Source organism: Brassica napus, chromosome A2 (assembly GCF_020379485.1).
Source record: "Brassica napus cultivar Da-Ae chromosome A2, Da-Ae, whole genome shotgun sequence".
Lineage (NCBI taxonomy): Eukaryota > Viridiplantae > Streptophyta > Magnoliopsida > Brassicales > Brassicaceae > Brassica > Brassica napus.
In genome coordinates, this window is record NC_063435.1 from 11672524 (window position 1) to 11695710 (window position 23187).

General features: G+C 35.8%; 8 protein-coding genes across 9 annotated transcripts; 4 read left to right on the top strand and 4 right to left on the bottom strand.

The window, feature by feature from the left end:
- The first annotated feature begins 275 nt into the window (after nt 1–275).
- Nucleotides 276–2532, top strand: LOC106423595. Its single transcript, XM_013864371.3, has 8 exons — nt 276–439; nt 625–820; nt 1104–1166; nt 1308–1447; nt 1545–1582; nt 1669–1714; nt 1995–2159; nt 2263–2532. Exons 1-8 carry the CDS (start codon nt 319–321, stop codon nt 2412–2414), a joined length of 921 nt encoding a protein of 306 aa, XP_013719825.1. The 5' UTR covers nt 276–318; the 3' UTR covers nt 2415–2532.
- Nucleotides 2533–8739: 6207 nt separating this feature from the next.
- Nucleotides 8740–9822, bottom strand: LOC106423587. Of its 2 annotated transcripts, none has more exons than XM_022708660.2 (2): nt 9382–9822; nt 8740–9249 (listed from the first exon to the last, which is right to left on the bottom strand). In XM_022708660.2, the coding sequence occupies exons 1-2, from the start codon at nt 9438–9440 to the stop codon at nt 8988–8990; spliced, it is 321 nt and encodes a 106-aa protein (XP_022564381.1). In that variant the 5' UTR covers nt 9441–9822; the 3' UTR covers nt 8740–8987. The 2 variants fall into 2 exon arrangements, with proteins under 2 accessions (XP_022564381.1, XP_013719817.1); XM_013864363.3 differs by having other exon boundaries at nt 8751–9261; nt 9382–9731.
- Nucleotides 9823–10313: 491 nt separating this feature from the next.
- Nucleotides 10314–12069, top strand: LOC106399536. Its single transcript, XM_013840010.3, has 5 exons — nt 10314–10460; nt 10764–10860; nt 10952–11402; nt 11486–11631; nt 11752–12069. The coding sequence occupies exons 2-5, from the start codon at nt 10783–10785 to the stop codon at nt 11929–11931; spliced, it is 855 nt and encodes a 284-aa protein (XP_013695464.1). The 5' UTR covers nt 10314–10460; nt 10764–10782; the 3' UTR covers nt 11932–12069.
- LOC106399524 (protein trichome birefringence-like 31) lies at nt 11958–14143 on the bottom strand. The gene is made up of 5 exons (XM_013840002.3): nt 13626–14143; nt 13374–13545; nt 13104–13303; nt 12868–13014; nt 11958–12484 (listed from the first exon to the last, which is right to left on the bottom strand). Exons 1-5 carry the CDS (start codon nt 13988–13990, stop codon nt 12127–12129), a joined length of 1242 nt encoding a protein of 413 aa, XP_013695456.2. The 5' UTR covers nt 13991–14143; the 3' UTR covers nt 11958–12126.
- A 36-nt stretch (nt 14144–14179) lies between these two features.
- On the bottom strand, nt 14180–15987 carry LOC106399515 (transcription factor GTE3, chloroplastic). Its single transcript, XM_013839994.3, has 4 exons — nt 14791–15987; nt 14658–14703; nt 14491–14568; nt 14180–14418 (listed from the first exon to the last, which is right to left on the bottom strand). The coding sequence occupies exons 1-4, from the start codon at nt 15808–15810 to the stop codon at nt 14384–14386; spliced, it is 1179 nt and encodes a 392-aa protein (XP_013695448.1). The 5' UTR covers nt 15811–15987; the 3' UTR covers nt 14180–14383.
- A 34-nt stretch (nt 15988–16021) lies between these two features.
- On the top strand, nt 16022–18496 carry LOC106413192 (putative RING-H2 finger protein ATL61). Its single transcript, XM_013854016.1, has 2 exons — nt 16022–16080; nt 18052–18496. Exons 1-2 carry the CDS (start codon nt 16022–16024, stop codon nt 18494–18496), a joined length of 504 nt encoding a protein of 167 aa, XP_013709470.1.
- Nucleotides 18497–19372: 876 nt separating this feature from the next.
- On the top strand, nt 19373–20230 carry LOC106413184. The gene has a single exon (XM_013854007.2). The coding sequence runs from the start codon at nt 19373–19375 to the stop codon at nt 20228–20230; it is 858 nt and encodes a 285-aa protein (XP_013709461.2).
- Nucleotides 20231–21896: 1666 nt separating this feature from the next.
- On the bottom strand, nt 21897–22391 carry LOC106423579 (CLAVATA3/ESR (CLE)-related protein 1-like). Its single transcript, XM_013864351.3, has one exon. The coding sequence runs from the start codon at nt 22287–22289 to the stop codon at nt 22053–22055; it is 237 nt and encodes a 78-aa protein (XP_013719805.1). The 5' UTR covers nt 22290–22391; the 3' UTR covers nt 21897–22052.
- Nucleotides 22392–23187: the final 796 nt, after the last annotated feature.

A 23187-nucleotide genomic window follows, 5' to 3' on the forward strand; every position in this document is an offset into this window, starting at 1 on the left:
CGGTATAAAAGTGCTTTTTACTGGGTGTTTCTCAGCTTTCGAACTCATCGGTGTATCTACGATATAAAAGGAAGACATCGATGTTAGATGAAGAAGAGATCAACGGTTAGAAAGAGAACTTATCATGAACACAACCGCAGTAGATAATAACGGCTAGGCTTAGGGATGTTATTGTATGTTACTGCTAACTAAAAGCAAGGCAACTCGACCCATAATTCTAATATGGGCCTAACTAAGGCCCGTTACTTGAAGCCGTATTTTTCGAAATCGACCCGTTATTTAATATAACAGTCGGGAATTTTTCGAGTCTTGTCGGAGATGAAGATAGGGGCGGTTCGGGAGTGTTGGCTTGTGCGAACTCCGGTAACTCCTCCGGCGGTTCACGGCTTAATTCGCCGGAATGAAAAGCCACATCAGCTCGGGTTTCCTCTCTCGAAGAGTGAGCTAAGCTCTTCACTTTTCATTTATAAAGTTTTGAACTTTTGTGTCAGTTTAGTAGTTGATTGTAGAAGATAAAGTTCAGTTTTTTTCTTGCAAATATTTACAGTTTCGTTTTGGGTTTCGTCTTGTTGGGTTTCTAGAAGAGAGATGTGTCTGATAAAAAGGATTTGGATTTTTTGCCAGGGTTGTCTCGGGGTGTGGTTGTGGCGGTTCAGGGAGGGAGAGGATATGAGTCTCCATGGGATGAGAAACCTTATGAAACTCTTCCTACTGGGAAAAAGGTTTACGTTGATGAATCTGATGTTGTAACGTTTCTTGATCCACCCAAGGAGTTGATTCCACTGGACCCTACTTCATATAACCCAGCCGCTTATCTCTGGTTAGTCTGCTTGTGGTTGATTTAGTCTAAGATGAAGGCTTTGCATATCTAAAGTAGTCACTACACTACACAACTGATCTCCACACTTGGCTGCCATGGATTGTTTTAGTTAATATCTGGATAGCTAATGAATAAGGATATATGATGTTGTGTATCTCAAAGCAAGAGGACTAAATGACTTTATCAGCTAAAGTTATGTTACCTCTAAGCAAGTGTTAGATTTCATTTGGCATCTTGTGAAACAATAAGATAACTATTTGATAGAGCTGATACTGATGCACAGGAAAAAGATTGAAGACATCCCTGAAGAGAGGCGCCACCGCTTGCTGCAATTTATAGAGCCAAGGTTGTTATTCTTGCTGGAATCTGATCTATATATATAGCTTTTTTGAGTCATGTGGTTTGTCATACGTCTCTTTGAAAAGATTGCATGGAATGAATGAACACTTCAATGGACTTTTCATGAAAGCTTATTTATGTATGGCAGGCTTATATCAAGAGCGTGGGAAATAGCAGGCGCTCGTTATGAGAATCCAAAATTAGCTAAAATGACTGCATCAAAGTTGTTCTCTACTGGAGGAGATGCGGAAATTTCACTTGAATACTTTAACTGCCGAACAAGTAACGGTAATAATAATCCATTTTTAGGTCTGGTTCTCCACAAATGAAAAATGGTTTTGTATGTTTTTAACAGCTTCTAAGATATTCTTCTCTTATTGCTTAGGTCCACTAGTCATATCTTGGATAAGATCCTTCAAGATGGTAAGTCAGACTGATTTGACTTCCATGCTTATTTCATTCAGCAGCATCTATCTCTCTTGACATAGTTTATATGTTTTACTTGGTAGGCTGTGTTTTCCTCCAACAACGGCCAAATCTATGGGCGTGTTTGTGGTGAGTGACTCCTTATCCAATTAATGATTTTCTCAAAATATACATGTTCCCATTTTCAGTTGCTAGGAGTTTATTGCCAACACAGGTATATAGTTCACTTGATGTGAAAATCTAATTAACGATGGGCAGACCATGGAGGAGCTTATCTTTGGAACTGATGTTGTTTAGATTTTTCTGAGATTTACAAATTTGTTTGTATCTTTATGACTGTTTTAATTGCAAGTCACCATTGCTATATATATATGTTTTAAGTAATATCTCTAGAAATAACATTATGCAGGTGGACCGATAGTCTCAACCCTTGCGAATGCTTTCAGCCCGCTTTACTTTGAGGTCACAGAAGCTATGGAAGTTATGGCCACAGAAGAACCCTGCGACATTGCCTGCAGATTTGGTGATGGGCTTCTTGCCATTGAAGATTACCCACAAGGGTTCCCTCGACCAGGTAAAGATTCATTGCTTAGATTAGCTTTTTTTTTTCTTGCACACACATTGTATCTCAACTCATAGGTTCATATATTTATGCTTTGGTTGACTTAATGTTGCAGCCAAGCATCCGTATCCGTTCAACGACAGTGTTGTCATATACATACGGCATATAGGTCCAGGTGTATGCGTAGGGCAGGCATGGCAAGAAGGTAAAGAAGTGCAGCAAGTTCCTCAAAGATTATGCTCAGACATTCTTATGGTGAAACAGTAAAATTGAATTTTACGGAGGCTATTTTTTTTTTTTTTGAATTTTAGATGGCAAAACTGTTTCATGTTAACTTGTATAAGAAGCTTTATCTTTGCGGTATAAAAGCAGAGGAGTTACAACATAGCTTATAGGACTTGATCATTGATCATGAGAACACTCGTCTTTCCTTGCATTACAAGTCATCATCAAAGTTCATGCAATCTAGTCTGGGAACGTTAAGAACACCTTTTAACTTGATTTTTTTTAGCAGAAAAAATATAAAAAACTTTTTTAACTTGATTCTGAATAACTGTTGAAGCTGTTATATGGTTCTATTAAGTTGTAAATCATAGAAGCATATTATAATATTGAACGAAACATTACAAAAACACATACGAGATCATAGTTATAGCAGGCGATCAAAATACACATCCGTAAACATCATACGGAAAACACATACGAAATCAAAATCATAGTTATAGGCGATCGAAATAATACAGATACGTAAACACCTGCAAAGAAGGTCTCATACCTCTCAGATCTGAAGCGCCAGCTGGAAGCAAGCGGCTGCCTCCACAGAAGCTTGACGGACTTGATTAAGGCTGAGGTTCCTGCAGCCCCAGTCCGACTTCGTGATAGCGGCATCTGACAGAAAGTTGAACTCCAAACAGCTGGAGAAGATCTCAGTGCTAGAGAGGTTGCAGAGAGCAACACCGTCATCGTCTTCTCCCACACCGTTGCGGAGGTCGATCAGTGAACGCACCTGGAGATCGGAGTTTTGCTGCAGAAGCTTAGCTCCATCGTGTCCGTTCCAGATCCCAGCGAGTGTGACAGATGATAGTAACCAAGTACTCTAAATTTCATAAACTTTTTGAATCTTTATATAAAATGCACAAAGAAAGAACACAAATTTTACTGATAAAAACATAATCATTTCTATATCATATACATATAGAAAGTCACTTTAAAAAGTGGAATAAAAACTCTACTAACAAAAATAATAAATAGTCAATTATTTATATATGAAAATATAAATATGTGGAGATAAGACTATATCGGAATATAAGAATTTTTTTTTTCATTGTAATATGAATTACAACAAATGGTATTTATTTGTGGTTTCGTCAAAACGATAATATATATTTTAAATTGATAACGAACATTACATTTTCAAATTTATTGTAGTATTAATTATTTTGATGTACATATCTGATAAATAAATTAAATAAATAATTCCCTTCAATTCCTAGCTAAGGTTACATTTTATAATAATTTTTTTTAAAAATTGTTTTCAAATACAGTTATCATGAAATCTACTAATACTGAATAACATAAATATTTAACAGAATTAGAAAATTATTGAACTGAATAACACTAATTTTTTTTAAAAAATTTAAAGTATTATAGTGGAATTAATGATTTTAAATACATAATCCAGTGACACAAAAATTTAAAAGAATTGATGAAATACATAATTGAATAACAAAGAAATTAATGGGTACTTCAATTCTTTCAATTTTAGTTGAATTTTTAAATTGAATACCTCCATCTTAGTAAAGATAGGTCAAACCCGGAAAAGGAAAAAGAAGGCCAGAAAGACTGCAACACAAGTGAAGTCAAAGTGGTGGGTTGACTAGATGATGGGAAATAGATAGCAAAGACTTTGAGTCAAAGAGAGTCTTTGTCAAATAAAGCAAAATGGAGGAAATAGATAGCAAAGACTAGGATGCACAAGGAGTCTTTGCCAAATAAAGAAACGACGTTGCTTCATTTATAAACGAGAGTTTGTTATTCACAGTGACAGAGCTGGACATTCATTCATATTATAGGGGTCATAATTAATTTATCATAGCTAAAAAGTCATTTCTGAGTTTTGAACTCAAGACACGGGGTCAAAAGAGAAATTCTAACCTGTTTACCACCGCAAAAACATGCAATACATGCCTCTTTTTTCTGTTTTTGTCAATGAAGCTTTAATTTTATATCATATGGGTTCAATTGACCGCCGTATCTCCAAGGTGGCTCCGACACTGGTTATACACTGTTTCTTTATGCTTAATATTGTTTGTTCGTCATGAGACTTTCCTCCCTTGATAATCATGAGATGCTAGGGCTTCTCTAATGAAAAATATTTGTGTTCATTCCATGTGTTGAATTTTCAAATTCACCTCACATTTTATCACTAATCAAAATGCCATGTAAAATTAATAAAAATATTAAATTATAAAAAGGCAAAATAGCTGAAAAAGGAACCACGCCGACGTTAATGCCGATAGTAAGAGTTTAAGATTTTGTTGCCAGCGTTAACATAACGTCGATGTCATTCTTTTTCCAGTTATTTTGCTTTTTTCTTTTAGTTTTAATATGTTTTTTATTAATTACACATAACTTTTGATTGTTAATAAGAGGTGATGTGAATTTGAAAGTTCAATCCATGCAAGTCATATTCAACATAAAGATATGCTTGCAAGGGCCTTTAAACTATCCAAATCTCAACACAGTTAAAGTTACCTTGGAAAAAGAATCAGGCTTTTTTGACTTTCATTTCAACCCAAGTTAGGATGTTAAAGAAGAAGAGCCATTTGCTCAAAGCCAACTGCATTAGTCATGCAGTGGTCTTGTCTAAAGTCATGTCCTTTTCTATTATTTTCTGAAGTCATGTCTTTTTGAAAGAAAGAAATAACATTCTTGTTTCTTGTCTGATAGTAGTAGCTAATTAATCATGTGTTCTCTAAGACAATGACTAGTTTTGGTCACACGTTCAACTTCAATCTTAGTCTCTTTGTTAACTACTTGTAGTTCCAATTGTAACCAGAAAATTAATTTTGTTCGGATAAGGCTTGACACTAAACAAAGCGTTACTTAGTCCCTAGAAGGGTGATCAGCAAACAAATTAATGAAAGCATGCATAAAGCAGCAGTTATTTACTGCATGCATTGGTACTTAATTAACTCATTTAATTTTTACCATTATCATTATTCATTATCATTGATTATATGACCATACATGATTACATTCGTATCCACTTATAATTACACACACACATACGGTACAGAAAAGTAAGATTTTCCTCCTTGTACAACAATAATTAGACATAGACAAAGAGAACAATATTGCAATCACGATGAGATCGAGATGATAGGAGAGTGTTGGATCAAGAGCAGGGCCGGCTGATGACCAAGTGCCAGCAGTGCGATCGCCCCAGGGCCCACTGCGGAGGGGGGGCCCATAATTCTATTTTTTTTTGGTAATGTAATTTTTTTTTTTGGTAGACTATAAATTTACCTTTTAAAAAAAACGAAATTAATGAATATTTTTTACATATCTAAATATATGGAAACAAAATCTTATTTATGATAATCTGTATAAATCTTCACCAAATTATAATTAAATAATAAAAATAATATAATTAGCATTAAGTAGTGGTTAGCCGTTAATGGTGAGTTTTTTTAGGCATAATTGTATTTATCAAATTTCTTCTTTCTCTTCTAAAAACTGTTCATATACCATTGACGATACAGTTTCAAAAGATCTCAAAATCGTTGATTCTTCAAGGATTCTTGCATCTTTGATTATTTTCTGTAAGTGATCCTTATGATTTTGTTTACTATCCTGTTTTTTTGCTTTTCTCTACACTTGATCTTGTAGAAAAATTGTTGATTCTTTTCTTGTTTGCTTCTTTGATTCTTGCATAAGCAAGACGATTTTACATGTATAAACTATAAGAAAAGACATGTGCATAAAGAATTACGGACGAATCACTGATTTTGTTTTATTGTTTCAGGTATCCAGCTTTCACTTTTAGCTTCAGTCTTCAGCAATTTGATTCCTAAATCCAGGTGTACTCTTCCTCTTACTAAACTCTTAGCTTGCATCATGACTGGACAAAATTCTGGATGTAAAAAAAGGCAGAAAAAAAGAACCCGTGACTTGTTTATTCAGTCACAAAGAGGGTCTTTAGATAAATTTGTCATAAAAAAGAATGCTGCTGAAAATTTGAAATCTGATTGTGTGGATAATATTCCTGAATCAAATGATCATTTTGGTGATACTATTGGTCATTTGAGTGAGCATGATAATGTGGTAAATGCATCTAATGTTGATAGTCAAAATTTTTTGGAACAACCAAGTTCTTGTGTTAACATATATGATCCTAGGTATTGGGAAAATCTTGACAACAAAATGAGAGATGTGTTAATTGAAAAAGGGCCCAAAAGAGAAATGAATCTTGTGTTTCCTTTAGATAAGTATTCTAGACATTTCTCATATACTTATTATATGAGAAAGATGAGCAATGTTGGTTTACTCAAAACATATGGATAAAGTCTATTGCTTTTGTTGCAAATTGTTTAAATCTAAGAATTGCTCAAATATGTTTGCAAATGATGGATTTAATGATTGGAAACATCTTAGTGAGAGGCTTAAAGATCATGAGAGAAGTATAGAACACATGACTAATATGGAAACTTGGAATGAGCTGAAAGTAAGGTTTGAAAAGAATCTGACAATTGATAAAGAATTGCAAAAAGAAATTGCTAAGGAAAAAGAACGTTGGAGGCAGGTCTTAATTAGAATCATTGCTATTGTAAAATTTCTTTCTAAACGGTGCTTAGCTTTTAGAGGAAAAAATGAGAAACTTTACCAAGATAGCAATGGTAATTTTTTAGGAGCTATTGAAATGGTTGCAGAATTTGATTTGATAATCCAAGATCATATTAGGCGCATTCAAAATCATGAAATTCATCATCATTATCTTGGTCATAATATTCAGAATGAGTTTATTTCGCTTTTGGCTCATAATGTTCAGCATTCTATTATTGCAATTATCAAAGAGGCAAAATACTTTTCAGTGATTCTTGATTGTACACCAGATGTGAGTCACCAAGAACAAATGACTCTAATAATACGATGTGTGAACATGTCTGATAAAAAAGTTAAAGTAGAAGAGTATTTTTTGGAGTTTCTAAAGGTAGATGACACATCTGGTCTAGGGCTCTTTGAAAAATTATTAGATGTTCTAAAGTCTCTTACTCTTGATGTTGATAATGTGAGGGGTCAAAGTTACGACAATGGTTCTAATATGAAAGGAAAACATCAAGGTGTTCAAAGACGATTGCTTGACATAAATTCAAAAGCTTTGTATATGCCATGTGCTTGTCATAGTCTTAATCTTGTGGCTAGTGATATGGCTCATTCATGTTTGAAAGCTATTTCTTTCTTTGGAGTTGTGCAACGCATATATACCCTGTTTTCTGGTTCTACAAAGAGATGGAATATTTTGCTTGACCATGTTCCTTTTTTTACAGTGAAATCATTATCCAATACTCGCTGGGAAAGCCGAATTAACAGCGTGAAAGCTATCAGATTTCAAACTTTGCAAGTAAGGTCAGCTTTAATAGAATTGTATGAATCATGTGATGATGCTATGACAAAAAGTGATGCTGAAAGTTTAATTATGGCATTTGATAATTTTGAATTTTTACTTGGCATGGTCATTTGGTATGAAATTCTGTTTGCTATTAACTCGGTTAGTAAGAACTTACAGTCTAAATCTATGTGCATTGACAATGCTTTAAAACAACTCCAAGGTGTAATTCTGTTTTTTGAGAAGTATAGAGATGAAGGGTTCAATTCTAGTTTGAATGTAGCTAAAAATATTGCTCATGAGATGGATGTTGATCCTGTTTTCCCAAATAAGCGTCGTGTCTTTAGAAAAAAACAGTTTGATGAAACTGATTCAGGTGAACAAGTACTATCAGGTGAAGATGCTTTTAGAGTTGATTACTTTTTAGTTGTTGTGGACATGGCATTAACTTCAGTGAAGAGTAGGTTTGATCAAATGATGAATTTTAAAAGTGTTTTTGGGTTTTTATTTGATTCTTTGAAATTAAAAATATTAGATGAAAGTGAGCTTCGAACTCATTGCACTAACTTTTACAATACTTTTTCTAATGGCGATTCTTCTGATGTTGATTTGAATGATCTTTATTCTGAACTGAGAATGCTGCAAACGACTCTACCTGATGTATCTATAGAACCTAGTGAAGTTCTTGAGTTTGTTGAAAGTGTGGGTTGTTATCAGAATGTTTCAATTGCTTATAGAATTCTTTTGACTATACCAGTGACTGTAGCCTCAGCTGAGAGGAGTTTTTCAAAATTAAAGTTGTTGAAAAATTACTTAAGATCTTCAATGTCTCAAGAAAGATTGAATGGTTTAGCTATTTTATGCATTGAAAAGAATATTCTAGAAAGCATTGATTTTGAAACTGTTATCCATGACTTTGCATCGAGTAAAGCTCGAAAAAAACGTTTCTTATGATTACATTTCTTTTTAGGATGACTGCTGCTTTTTTTTCTTTTTCAGATTCGGGAGAACATGTTATATTGTGAAGATTTTTGTGAAAGCAAATCATCTCATTCTCAAGAAAATCTATAAAAGAATCAAGACTGTTTTACTTTATGGTTATGTTTATATTTCCAAAAAAAAATTGTTTTATATTACTTAGTAGCTACAATATCAACATTACAGTTTCACATGTTAAGGATCATTTTTTTAGTTTTGCCCCGAGGCCTGTAAAACGTTTGAGCCGGCCCTGATCAAGAGAACCAGTTAACGAGTTCCTCCGCGTGGCTACGAGCCGGAGGAGGCACATCTTGCATCACCTTCTCTTGTCCCTTTGGATAGTAGATTCCCGTGACTTCATGTGGGACCCAACTACTTTCTGACGACGACGAAATCTCTCTGGCGACGGAGAAACCTCTCATCGTCTTCATCTCAGCCTCTTGGACGCTGGCACCATCAATCTTCACCGTCTCCCTCACTATGTCGTGTGACGCGCTCTTCTTGTGAATAGATTTCCTAAGCAATGGTCTATAAATATGTATAATTGCATGTGTAACATATAAGTTACATAATAGAAAGTAATCGTAACTTTCACGATCATGCATTATCAATATATATGGCATGCAAGTAGGTAAGAGTAAGACTTACTTGACGAACATGGTGTTCATCGTTTGGGCACCACGAGACGAGAAGGTGGAAGTCGCCATGTCAATCACTTTGATCTCTTACAATAAATGTGTAATATAATTATAAATGTACAATACGATGTGTGTGTGTTTGTATATTGTGAGAGTTGCATTTATATATACACACATCATCATTAAATGTGAATGGAATTTAACAAGCATATAATAAAAAATAATATTAGAGTGAGATAGAATCCATAATCACATCTCCCAATGTAGATTATGGCCAGAACCATGCCTCTCTTTGGTCATCTCCTCCACGTGGCCTTATCCACGTCTCCTAATTTTGGATTCCTTCCTCTAAGCATACACTGATACACATAACTAGACTTACGTGGCCTTATCCATGTCTTCTAATTTTGGAACCTTCCTCTAAATAGACCCATGCGGTTATTAACCGAAATAGACCTACCAAAACAAATGTTGGTTTTCGGCTAAGTTCGATTTGATCATTAAAAATTTTTAGTCGTCAGTTCGGTTTTTAGTTAATTCGGTTTTCTAAAAAGAATATTAACCAAACTATATTGATTTTAACCAAAACTCCGAATCAAACTAACCAATTTTTTTAACTAATAATTTTAAAACCAAAGTTTTAACTGAATTTAAAAACTTTTTGAAACATAACTAGCCCGAACCCAAACTATTTTTTTCTTGGTTCAATAACCGAATTTCAAACTGACCGATCTGGAAAATCTGAACTAACGGAACGCGCATGCCTACTGACGTATCGATGTTGTGGGCACTTTTTTAAGTCATGATGGGCTTTTTAATCTAGAGTCCATTAAAAACTCAACAGAAGAGTTAGGACCACAAGTATCGACTTTTTGATACGAAGCCCATGTATGACCGAATAGATAATCCCACTTGGTTAAAACAATAAATATAAAAATGAAAAAAAAATCTTAAACCCACCCTTAAAAAAATCTTAGAATATAATACAATAAAGCTTTTATATATTGTTGTGTGATGATAATGATGATTCTGTTCGGGTTGAGGTTTTGTCTCGTATGATCATAAGTTATGTTGTAGTCTCTTCCTCAGGTAAATCCTTCCGTTTACTTTCAAGTTTAGGGTTTATCTTAAAGTCTCCTATCTCGATGCGTGTATGAGTTTCTCTGTATCAGAGATCCTCGTGCTGCTTTGGTCACAAACTCTAGATAGTTTTTCTCTATAGTGTTTACTTAATTACTCTTCTTCTCCGAGTAAATAGCTAAAGTACTCATCTTCAGGGTTGTTTCTAAATTGGGACTTCTCCTTTTGTTTTTGTTTGATCGTCTTTCCTTATTGAGATGATGACTTTACCTAACCAAAGTTTGTACCTTTTTGTTGCTGTTTGCTGCATAGTTTTTTGTAGTGTAAAACAATGGGTCCAACATGGTTTGGTAAAATCTACAACAAGCTTGAAACGATACTTGTGGAGGTGGACACTTTCACTTCACAGGTACTCTTCTCCGGGATTACATTGTTGATTGAAATGATGTTAGAGAGTAGATAGACTGAAACTGGGTGATTGTTCGTTATGTTTTGGACAGAGCACTCTGTGTTTGAACTCAAGTGATCCTTCAGGATGGGAATCTGTAAGAGGTGAACCAGATGATAGGCTTACTTCACCGAGCTGTGAAAGAAGTCCTTCTGATCCACCATCACATCAGAACTTTGACGTTTTAGGAAATGTTAGTGTTGAGGAACAAGTTGAAGAGGATATCATGAAGGAGGATTTATCAGTCTCCTCCTCTTCTTCTGATGGAGGAACACTCTCTAGAATTTCATTGATTCAAGAGTACTGTGTTGGTAATCTGACATCAGTTCCTCAGATCACTAACACTTCAACTCCTCAGAGATCTTCTTCTGGAGAAGAAGTTAGGGTTGAGTCATTCAGAGATTTTGTTTCCACAGCTACGCTTGAGATCTCAAATCTAAATCCAATCGACATAAAGTTTCCAGATGCACCTGCTGAAGCAAACATGAGATCCTCTAATGAGGGTTGGTGCTTCCATTCATTTCTTGTTTTGCTACAAATTTTGGACCCTTAAATATGTTTTTTGTTTTTTTTTTAATTTCTATAGATGATGTGATGAATGGCAAGCCTGATGCTCCATTGGATACCAAAGCATTGTCCGGCATAACATTTCAAGAAGAAGACCCTGGGTGTGTTGACGACAATGAACTCTATGCTCTCCATTTTAGGACCAAGAAGCTCAGATCAGTAAAGGTTCCCTTTTCTTTTCTCTTTAGATAATATCTCTGTTGTGATAAACCCCATTCTGACTGATTTTTAGACTTTAAACTCATCTCTCATTGCCTAATTTTCACCTCTTTTAATCAACATCAGAGAAAGATCTTGGATGCTTTAACGACGAAAAGAATAAGAGAAAAGGAGTACGAGCAGCTTGCAATTTGGTTCGGAGATGCAGATATGGGTTCTGATCTGGTCAGTGATGACTCTGAAGCCATAGACTCCAAAAGCTCGCAGGTACATGAATCAGAAGAGTCCCAATGGGAGCTATTGTGAGAGTCATGCTTACATCATTTAGTACCTTTGTATAGTGAGACTCCTATTGCTTTATTAAAAACATAAACGAGCTAATCGGCTCTGAGATGCAAACTTTTTTTTGACAATGAATAATCAAAAGCTTATCCTATCTAAAAACCATTGATGGTAAAAAAGACTCCATGTTCTTAAGCTCTGCACATCCCTGAGAAGGGATCAGAAGTTATTTCGATGACTGCGTAGCAAATATGCATAGAGAATCTCGTTCCATGTATCAGGAACTCCAGGCAAACACCAGTGGATGCAGTCTCCATAGTTTTTAGGATCAGCTCTCTGCTCCTTTGTCAAGAGCTTCCCTCTCCGTTCTCCATACACAGTCGTGTGTCCGTCTTTCCTATATTCTGACAGTTGTGTGATGTTCAGGAGCGTTACTTTGTCTCCAACTCTGCTTAGAACATCACCAACTATCTTCATGATGTCTTGGTTCGATCCTGTGCCCCAATAGGATGGTTTGTCTATTGGATATAACTCATTATAACAGGTTCCATCGCTCCCTGGATTCCACTCCCAGCTCCTGCCAAGATCACACCCCAAACTCACTCTCAGTTGTTTGGAAATTTTTTAGTTTGGTTCAGTTTCAGTTTTGAGATCTGTTTAGTTTGGAGAACTTTTGAAACTATTTCGGTTTTTTTCGGTTCGGTTTGAATTTTGGTTAGTTTGGGTTTTTCAGAAATGAATTATTCAAAATTTAACCGAAAATATCTTTTAAAAAAATTATACAGTTGCGCAAAAAAAAAAAAATTATACCAAAATTTGACCGAGACTCCAAATAGGTTATTTTCGGAAAGAATTAAAATCAACATTAACCAAAAACCGAACCAAATCGGTTTACTTCAATAGGATTATGGTCGAACCGAACTAACCAAAAAAAACCGAAACGGTAGGTCTAGAACATACCATAGATGAGTTGGAGACATGCTCGTGAAGAAAACTCTTTGCTTCACTGGATTGATCTTCGTCTCTAACCACTTGGCCCATGTTTCCAACGCTATTTTATAAGCAGTCGTCACATTATACTCTTGGACTTTACTAGTATCACCACACCTGCATATGCATATATATAGATATAAATTTTCCTTGTAGGCGCTCAAATGCAAGCAACTTTGGTTTTGCTTGTGGGTTATACAGCTTACGTTGCATTGATCTTAGGTTGATGCATCCACCATACATAACTCTCAAAGACTAGAACATCAACACCTTCCCAGCTCTTGCTATGTTTCTCAATAGCGTCGAGGTTAACCAACCTTTTGTGTACTGTATGATTAGTTGCATGATCTGAAATCGATTCCACGATGAAAGGTGCCCAGTAATACTCAATAGACACATTGTATTCCTGATCATACATTTTAATATAAGAAACCATCTTTGCCTTTTTTGAGTAGGAGTATGTGTTTTTGATGTACCTCAGCTTTGAAGATCTTCATAGGAGGAATCCTGTGAAAAGACTTCTTGTTGTCAGGTATAACTGATTGTACCATACAGATCATTGACTCGAACGTGCTTCTCTGCACGGAGTCTCCTATGAACATCAGTCTTTTGTCTCTCAACACGTCCAACAGTTTCAAAGCATCAAACCTGAAACATCACAAAGATTACTTAAGTCACTTGGATCTGAGACCATGAATCAACTCATGCTTCTTTTCTTTTCATAATACCTGGGCAAGTCACATGAGCTTGGTTGCCATCGCCAGTTCTGGTAAGAAGAATCAGGCCGTCCGTTTCTTTGACATGTTGTTTGTTTGACCAAATAAGGACAGCTCTTCTCCGTGTAAAGAGGGTACGAGACATTGTCCCAAACCCATTTCCCTTCAAAGACGTTGCAGCTATCATCGATCTGATCCTCTTTGGTGACGAACACTGCCTGTTTCTGTCTGAAGCCATAGAGTTGAAATATCCGGCTCTTGTTGCTCTTGAGTTCATCAAGGATCCATCTCGCAGATCCTATGACTAGAAGACTAACTAGCACAAGCTGGAAAATGGATTGAATCATCCGCGAATCCGCAGATGTTTGTTTCGACATTTGGAAACAGACTCAAAATGAACTTCTTGCTGTTGAGTGCATGATTTCAAAGAAGTGAATAACTTCACATACAAGCATCATCCATGTAACAACCAGTTGGTGAACTTTCTGCATTAGGTAGCATGTCTTTTTTTGGTCTCTCGGTTTAAAATAGTGATATGATTAAAGACAATAAAAACAATTAAGAAGGACATAACAAGCCTGTTCGATTGATGACAAGTGTTGTTCACTTTTATGTACAGTTAACAAGAACTCTAATACAGAAACAATCTGATGTAGAAAACGTTGGAACAAAAAGGTAACCTAGCTTTGCTCCTAAAAGGGTGTGTAACTGACAACAACATGGCTCCCACCTATGCTAAATACTTTCACAGTCTTGGTTAGTTAACAGTATCAAGATCCATGCCCTGAGCTATCACTGTCAGAATCTGCATAGGGAAAGAGGAATGTAAGTAAACTGGTGAAAAGGGAGAAGAAGGACAAACAAGTTTCAACATTACCACTAGAAGAGCCTGATCCACTACTAGAACTACTTGATACACCAGCATTTACTTGCTGAGCTGGAGATGCCACATGGCCTAAAATGTCAAAAACAAAATAAAAGTAAAGAGTTTATTGCAGTGAGGCTAAAAAGACTAATATAGTACTTATAAACTAAAAATCTCACCTAGTTCTGTAACTTTTGTCGATTCAGGTCCAGTTACTAGAGTGTTCTGTGAACACCAAAGAAGAAACAGGATACCATTAGAGTCTAGATACCAGTTTAATACGATAAAAGGCAATTAGTTATTTGCTCTCACCGGTTCTTGGACAGACTCAACATCTCTTTCTGATCCCAATCTCTGTTCTTCCTTTTTATTGCTCAAGCTCTCTTTATATCCTATCACGAATCTGTAAAGCTCCCAAAGAGTTTGGAGGTCAAGACTATCAATATCTAACTCAATCTCGTCGTCTTGTTGAGCGAGCTCCGGCTTAGTCTTCTTTATAATCTCAACAACTTCCTCTAGCTTGTCGAAAGGCAAATCCTGAAGGTCTTCACTAAGCCTCCGCTTCTCCTCAAACGTCAAGTCCCTATTCCCAGACGCCTCCTCTTCTTCACACTTCTCAGGGGAAACGGTTAGAGCTAAAGGCTCCACTGGGTTTGTCATAGATTCAGCTCTCTCCAAAGTCCTATTTTCAACCACTACAGGAGGAGGAGCTTGTAACGGTAATGACTCCACATAATGATGAGTGTTGTAAAGAGAGGCACACTGTGTTTCAAGCGGGGCCCACTTGTCCTCAAACATGTTCAACAAAAACTGAGCCATACGATGCACATCATGCCCCACGGGGTTATACAGCAACGCATTGTTGAAAGTAAGTCTCACATCCTCAGCAAACTCCAAGGGAGACTCATACCAACTCTTACTCAACCTAGTCTTGACAGTCCCTAAATCCATAGGCTTCTTAACTATAGTGTGATAATCATGTAAACCGGACTTAACCGCATCAACCGGGGTGTTGAAAATCCACCCAAACTTATGCTTCATTAACTTGGTAAGCAAGCTATTACAGCTCTTCAAGATCTGAGCTTTACCTTGTCCTCCCTTGTTGGGGACAGGTTCGAGGCGGTTGATCAAGCTTCTGACTTTTTCAAGCTCAGCTGTTAGTTTCCGCTTCAAGTCTCTGACTTGAAGCTTTGAGATTGAGTTGAGAGTTATCTTCCTCATCTCCGAATTCGACGGAGACACCGGCCTCGCCGCCGTCGTGGGTTTCAATCTTTTGTTGCTAATTTCGCTCCGTTTATGCTTCGCCTTCGAAACTAGAGCACCAGACGCCATTCCCTCGTCGATAAATTAGGGTTTATCACGGACGGTGGCGATAATTGAAGATTGGTGAGGTAATTAGAAAGGGGGTTTTAGGGATCGTGATTGACAACAACGAAACCCTAGGAGGCGAGGATGGAGAAGATGCACGCGCTTTAGTCCCCACGCGCGTCAAGAGCCCGAGTAACTAGGGGAGTGATACCATGTGTAAAGTTTGACGGGGGTAATGACGCTTACGTGTCTGATAAATGCTAAACCGGAACTAACCGACTCGAAATTCGATATGTATGTCCCCGGTTTAGTCGAAATTTATTGTAGAAAGGCATTTAAAACTTGCTAACCCATGTGAAAACTCCATTGAAAATCGAATTAAAATTCCGAGAAATATCTGATAGTATAAAGCGTTTATAACGCACTGCCCAGTGCCTATATAATAATACTCTCTCCGTTTCCAAAAATAATTTTTTTTACATTCTTTCTTTTATTTCATAAAAATCAATGTTTTTAAACTCGACTCGACCCGGACACTGAACCGGACGACTTACCGGATCGCTGGGTTACTGGGTTGACCACGGGTGAACCGCAGATTAATAAATAAATTAATTTTAATATATAATAATATATTAGCTATGAAAATAAAATATATAAAAACTAAAGTTTAATATTTTCTAATTTTTTTTTAAACATAAAATAATAGTTTAGATATGTATATACTTTATGTTTAAAAATTATTTAACAAATACTTAACTTTAGTTTTTATATTTTTATTTTCATTTGACATGCAAAATATAAAAAAATAGTTTAGACTATTTAAAATTTTCTGTAACAAAGTAAGAGCTATGACATCTAAAAAAATCAAGATATAAAACTCACAAATATTTAAGTATCTAATTTGAATAATAAATTAACTTCAAATTCAAAATAAACTAAAAGTAAAAAATCATTATAATAAATTGTCAATAATAAAAATAAACTAACACCAAATCACATCAACTAATTTTGGTTTTCTCTATCATCGTTCACTTTATTTTTTTTAGATGGCATAGTGAAAAATCTTCATCAAAATCTAAAATTTACAAATATAAAATTGAAAAGGGAAAATCTAACCTTTTTTTGTCAGCACCTAACTTTTTAATTGAAAACTTAGAATATAAAACATAATCTAAAAACAAAAAAAGAGTAAAAGTTATTTATTGGTTCAACCGACGGTTCAACCAGTATCGGATTCCAGGGTTTAGTGGGTTTTTGCGGGTTTTTACGGGTTTTTGTGGGTTTTTAAATATTGGGTTTTTTATAAAACCCAAACCAAATTTTTTCTGGGTCACTGGGTTTACCGGTTCAACCGCGGGTTCGGGTCGGGTTTCAAAACACTGGTTTTATAGATTTTCTATATTGTTAAGGTATTTTTTATATTTTTGAGAAACATTAATTGAAAATATTTGAATTGATTAAATTTTATTTGTGGAAAGTTATTGAAAAGTGTATAATAAAATAAAAAGTAAATTAAATTAAAAATATTTTTTAAATTCTTAATAAGCGTGCATGCTGTAGAAAATCTTAATTTCGGGAGCAGATGAAATATTGTTTAAAATTTAGACATCAGGAAGTTAAAGTCACGTTTTCTTGAGGTCCGCCAAACACAAATCCGTCTTTATGGCTATAGTTTAGTTAAAAAAAAAAGGAAATTACTTACTTTTACCTTTTTGATTTCTTCAAGTTTAGTAAGTTTTTCCTTTTAAAGAAAAATGGTAAGATCACTTAACCTATAAATACATGTTCATGAAAACAAATCAAAATCATTACGACTTCTCATTCAAGTTTTAGTATCCTTCCTTCCACCTTTCAGCTATTCTGAAAAGAAACACATATATTCGAAGATGAAGCACATTGTAATATACCTTTATGCTATCTCTATATTTATTATTGGCTTCCAGTATTGCCTGTATTGGGTTTTTCCTCGTGGTGACAAGAATGCCCAAAGAGTTGTTTTGGTTGCTACTATCGTTCTGGATTCGCTTGGCTTCCTTGTACTACTGTGTGCCGGCGCTTATAAACTTTACTTTGATGATGATGATGATGATGCCAACAACAGGCCCGGCTTAGAAAAATAAAGGGCCCTGTGCTCTTTCTCCTCTAGACTAATGAGTAATTTTTAGAGTTTATACCTTTAATATATTAATCTATAAGAATTTAGGGCCCTAAAATAATAAAGAAACTTTAACATACAAGGTGGGCCCTGTGCATTTGCACTCCCAGCACCCCCTTAGAGCCGGCACTGGCCAACAATGATCATGGTTTGGGTACAAGCGATGACCATCATGTTATCAACATCACGGAGTTGGCCAGTGTTAACCCCTCCATCCTCATCCGATCAATCCCCGCCGTTGATTTTAACCCTCGGAACTTTGAGTTTGAGGACGGCGTCGAGTGTGTCGTTTGTCTCTCTGAGCTCGCCGAAGGAGACAAAGCCAAGCTCTTACCGAGCTGCAAACACTGGTTTCACGCACATTGCATCGACGCTTGGCTTGAGTCGCACGCCACTTGCCCTATCTGCAGAACGAGAGTACGCCTGTTCCAAACTAACGAACCAAGTTCCGGCAATCTAACTTGTTCTGATGAGCATTCAGCAGATGTGACGGCGGTTGTTGTAGACATCCCGACAACCTTCCAAGTCGGAGATTTGGGCCCATCACATCCCTGACCCCATTATGAGTTTTTCTTCACCTACAATGTCGAAAGTCTATTTTTTTTGTCTTCTTTTTGATAAATAGTTGTGTATTTAAGCATGAGTTGGAGTTAAATGAAAGGGGAAGAGAAAATTGCAGTAAACTTGTCTTGAAGAACCAAAGTGTTCTTGTTTTGATCAACATTGGTTTTCCTATAACTGGGACCTATACATTACTAGTCATTTGTTTAATCTCAACACACTCGAGAGTTAATAGTACAAACTAAGGCACAATATTCAGTTCAAGATTCTCTGGTATATACTAGCGCCTTCAAATAAACCAGGTACTGCCGACAAAATGGTTTGTCTATTCTTACTAGAATTTTAGTTTATATTGATAAGATTCCTGTATAAACTTCAAAAGATCACACAGATCTCTAATACTCCAGGCTTGTGCTCCCTCACTTGAGACAACACTTCAAGTAGTACAGATTCTTATGTCAACAGGTTTAGCTTTGGTTTCGTCATATCTTTGTGGCTCCAACATCGGTAATGTTGGGATTGGAAGACTTTGGAGGACCTCTGCTTTTACCTTACAGTCAATCTCGTCAAGCTTCGCCCTTTGTTCGCCAGTGTAGTGGTGAAGACATATCAAAATCCACCTTGTTGGGTTCAGGAGAGAACACTTCCACACTCCTCCATCAAGGATAGAATTTGTCTATTGTTTGCCTACTCCTTGAGAGGCACATTTTGTCCGGATACGATTCCGTTGAATTTAACACTGCTCTTCTCTAGATGCAACAGAGCTCATTTTTGTGAGAACCAAGAGTTTAAAGTGTTTGTCAAAGTCACATGTTAAGGTGACAATCTGCGTGGATGTGGATGTGGAAGAAAATCTTGAAATACAGAGCCATGGCAATGCGTTTCATGAAGGTGGAAGTCAATAATGGAGCATCGACATCCTTCTGGTTTGATCAATGGTCCCCTCGTGGCAGATTGATTGACACAACAAATGGAAGAGGCATGATAAATATGGGCATTAAGCTTAATGATACAGTGGAAAAGGCTATCAACTCTCACCGCAGAAGGAGACATCGAGAGGAAATTTTCAACACGATAGAAGAGGAGATATTGACACTGCGTCTGCGAGGTCTAAATCACAATGAGGATGTCTGTCTGTGGAAAGCAGGAGATAATATTTACAAAGCAGATTTTAGTTCTAAAGCGACATGGAACCTCATCCGTGTTGAGCAAGCTAAAGTCGACTGGTACAAAGGCATTTGGTTCCCCTGCAACACACCTCGATACTCCTTTATGGCTTGGATTGCGGTTCAAAATAGACTCCCCACGGGTGATAGGATCTTAGCCTGGAATGTGCCTGCGCCAACAGCATGTTCCCTCTGTTCAGAGCCGCTTGAAACTCGCAATCACCTGTTTTACAAGTGCAAATATTCAGAAGAAGTTTGGAAGAATCTTACTAATAAGCTACTGTCAGTGCACTATACAAATGATTGGGAGGAGATCATCCGGCTTCTCAAGGACCAGAAATGGACCTCGACCCGATTATTTCTGCTCAGGTATGTGTTCCAGACGACACTATCAACTATTTGGAAAGAGAGGAATGGGATAAGGCATGGAGAACTCTCCAACAACCCTGCAACTTTGATCAAAAACGTGGACAAAGCTGTCCGAAACCGCATATCCAGTTTGCGTTCTATGGGAATTCGCAAGCACAACAAAGCCATGGAAACATGGTTTTCATTTAGATAACATTTTATTTCTTTCTCCAATTTCCTAAGAAACCTTCGAAACACTCAACTTATGTTGCAGTCATTGTAAAAATGTTTTTTCTTGAATTAATTTAACATTTATTCAAAAAAAAAAAAAGTGACAATCTGCAAGTTAGAAGATCTTGAAGTGTGTTTGGAATCTTCTGTGATTTCATCCGCAAGTGGCTCCTTCAAAGTTCATTTTAACACCTTATTTGTGTACCTATCATTCTATTGCTTAATTTAGATGTTGTGTTGTTGTGCCATGAGGCTTGCACATTGGGTATGTCCGATGTTGTTCTATATCATTGTAATCAATTAAGCTTAATAATGAAGTTGTGTTACCAAATAAAAAATTCATACTCTTTCATGTACACAATACACATAGTTGCAAGTTTTAGTGGATCTAGTAACGAAATCAGAAGTAGGGTGGGCTAAAAAACCAAACCGAACCGAATTAAACTGATCCAGCCGAAGTTAAACCGAACCAAACCAAATCAAACCGTGTTCTTTACGTAACACAATTGGTTCATGTTTTACTCAACCTGAATGGTTTGGTTTGATTTGGTTTTAAACCGAACCAAACCGAACTTTTTATATATTAATAAATAATAGATATATGTCTATATTAATAAATTGTGAAATTATTTAGTTAAAGTTCCGTTTTCTTTCTTAACATTTATATTTTTTAAAATTCTCAAATATGATGCAAATAATACTATTAAATATATTCTCTAATTCTAATTCTAATCCTAATACGTGATACCTAAAGATTGTACTAAAAACAAAACCTAAAAACTATAAGCAAAGTCTTGTTGCGGTCTCGTCTCATTCATCTATAGATTTTTTAATTTCCATTGTCTAAAGGTTATAATATTAAATTGTTATAGTAATACTATTAATTTTTGGATACATTGTTTTAGTAATGGATTTTTTAGCTGACAAAGTTTATATTTCATCCCAACTTTTTATAAATTGATTATTTTTTAATCAAACTCATACTAAAATATTTTATAACCAACCCGAACTACACCAAAGCAAAATAAAATAAAGTGAACCAAATTAAATCTAAACCAAACTGAACTAAATCGAACCAAACTAAGCCCAATGGCGTGGGTCCCATAAAATGACAATAATCGGTTTCAAAAGTTGTGAAATAAGGGACGCAGTTTGTCCGTTTCTCACACTGTTTGCAGATTCCCACTGACACGTGGTAGTCTGCGATTGGTTCCTTTTTTTTTTAAATCAGACAGCAAATAATTTAAGAAACTCTTAGTGGATTTTAGGGATAATGATGCTCTAATTTCATTAAAACCAAACCTTGTTTTCCCTACGTTTTTGTACTTCAGTCACTATCTTATCTCTCTTTTATATATGTTTTATTAGTGGAATATTAGGCGAAATAGTCATAAATCATATATACTTTTCAAACACAATTTTAAATCATATATCTACACGAGCCATCAGAGAATTAAAGACAGGATAAACTAAACTATTGCAGTCTCACTTTTATACTATTTCTTTATCCTTTTTTGTTATATATATATACTTTATATGCAAACGTCCTCTCTAGTCTGGACTAGACCAAGAGATCCAAGGCTAGTATACACTATATACTATAATAAAATGTATAGGGTACGTAAAGCATGCACCATTCATAAAAAATGTGTGACGAACAGATACGTCAATATTTATTTTGGTTACACCGAATGAACAAACAAGGCTACATTCAAAATGGATCAATATGTTTTCTTCTAAACCGGTTCTCGATCGAGAAAAAGAAATACACATCCCTGCATCTTTAATTCTACGAGATCTCGAACTCAGTGATGACGAGGATCGGGACCTCCAGGGCTAAGTCTCATGGACTCATTAAAACCTCTCCCCATTAGCTTTTCCATATTAGCTTTCAACACTTTTTCTGCTTCTCTCATCATACGCCCTCGTCTACTTCCATCTTCGTTTGCAAACCGTTGCTGCAACGGCCGAGATGCTGATGACCACGACAATGAAGAAACGCAGATCAAGAACAAACACATCAAAAACTTAAAGCTAGCCATGTGTTATGTGCTAATAAAATGATTCAGTGTGTAAGCTGTTTATATGTTTTATGTATAAATGAGGTACGTTTTTCATCATATATGCCTGAGACATTTATATAGAGAATGGCGTTGGGATCATGAATCTTAATGGAATAATAAACTTTTTGCTGTATATTATAAAATAGATAAGACGGTCGTAAAAGCCAATTTATAATCCAACTTCTGCAAAGTGCTCGTTCGAGCGCACATGCACTTACAATACATATATTCTTTTTTGTCAACATATAATGATAAAATATATTAAAGTAAGCTTATATATATCCACACCTACTTTATAATTTTATGTATATATAAACCAGGTTACTGTTAGTTTGTTACGTCTGCGTATGATGAGTAAAATAAATAGAGGATGTGAAATGTTTTCTACTAATGCGAATGGTTTTATAATTAAACTGTAAAATTATGTATAATGTATATGATGAGTAACAGTTAAAGTTTAGTAACAAAAACTCTAGACCATCTAGTATTAGAGATCGCTAGTTCAGTTTTTGTTAGGAAAAGGTCTACTCCCCCCAAAAAAATTAATTTAACATAATTTGAACTTCGTTCTAAGGTAATGTACGGGTTTTCTCTTCAGAAATTTCCACTCCTTCAAAAAAAAGAAGTAAGAGATTAACAAAAAGGTGAAAATGCTTCGATGACATTTTTAAACTTTCTAAAGGAGCTCATTTGAATGATGACCTGATTTGTCAAAATTATCTAAACCAGTTGATGATATTAAAAAAAAAAACAGAAAATGTGGGGGACAAATGTGAATGGGGTTAATTTTTAAATTGTCGTAGCAAAGAGTCAAGAAAAGCCATGTGGCTAACTTTTGCCGCCTTTTTTGGGTTGGCCTTTTGATTAGCTGACCATA

Bases quoted from the DNA above. Each gene is read 5' to 3' on its own strand.
- LOC106399536 (XM_013840010.3), top strand. From the start codon at position 10,783: ATGGGTCCAACATGGTTTGGTAAAATCTACAACAAGCTTGAAACGATA. The intron at 11,403-11,485 runs GTTGGTGCTTCC...TAATTTCTATAG, and splicing joins CATGAGATCCTCTAATGAGG to ATGATGTGATGAATGGCAAG. The intron at 11,632-11,751 runs GTTCCCTTTTCT...AATCAACATCAG, and splicing joins AGAAGCTCAGATCAGTAAAG to AGAAAGATCTTGGATGCTTT.
- LOC106423587 (XM_013864363.3), bottom strand. From the start codon at position 9,440: ATGGCGACTTCCACCTTCTCGTCTCGTGGTGCCCAAACGATGAACACC. The intron at 9,262-9,381 runs GTAAGTCTTACT...ACATATTTATAG, and splicing joins ATGAACACCATGTTCGTCAA to ACCATTGCTTAGGAAATCTA.
- LOC106423579 (XM_013864351.3), bottom strand. From the start codon at position 22,289: ATGGCTAGCTTTAAGTTTTTGATGTGTTTGTTCTTGATCTGCGTTTCT.
- LOC106423595 (XM_013864371.3), top strand. From the start codon at position 319: ATGAAGATAGGGGCGGTTCGGGAGTGTTGGCTTGTGCGAACTCCGGTA. The intron at 1,167-1,307 runs GTTGTTATTCTT...TATGTATGGCAG, and splicing joins CTGCAATTTATAGAGCCAAG to GCTTATATCAAGAGCGTGGG. The intron at 2,160-2,262 runs GTAAAGATTCAT...TTAATGTTGCAG, and splicing joins ACAAGGGTTCCCTCGACCAG to CCAAGCATCCGTATCCGTTC.
- LOC106413184 (XM_013854007.2), top strand. From the start codon at position 19,373: ATGGCAATGCGTTTCATGAAGGTGGAAGTCAATAATGGAGCATCGACA.
- LOC106413192 (XM_013854016.1), top strand. From the start codon at position 16,022: ATGACGCTTACGTGTCTGATAAATGCTAAACCGGAACTAACCGACTCG. The intron at 16,081-18,051 runs GTATGTCCCCGG...TTGCACTCCCAG, and splicing joins ACCGACTCGAAATTCGATAT to CACCCCCTTAGAGCCGGCAC.
- LOC106399515 (XM_013839994.3), bottom strand. From the start codon at position 15,810: ATGGCGTCTGGTGCTCTAGTTTCGAAGGCGAAGCATAAACGGAGCGAA. The intron at 14,569-14,657 runs GTGAGATTTTTA...TTGACATTTTAG, and splicing joins GACAAAAGTTACAGAACTAG to GCCATGTGGCATCTCCAGCT. The intron at 14,419-14,490 runs GTAATGTTGAAA...TTCCCTATGCAG, and splicing joins TGGATCAGGCTCTTCTAGTG to ATTCTGACAGTGATAGCTCA.
- LOC106399524 (XM_013840002.3), bottom strand. From the start codon at position 13,990: ATGTCGAAACAAACATCTGCGGATTCGCGGATGATTCAATCCATTTTC. The intron at 13,546-13,625 runs GTATTATGAAAA...GTGATGTTTCAG, and splicing joins AGCTCATGTGACTTGCCCAG to GTTTGATGCTTTGAAACTGT. The intron at 12,485-12,867 runs GTATGTTCTAGA...TGATCTTGGCAG, and splicing joins ATGTCTCCAACTCATCTATG to GAGCTGGGAGTGGAATCCAG.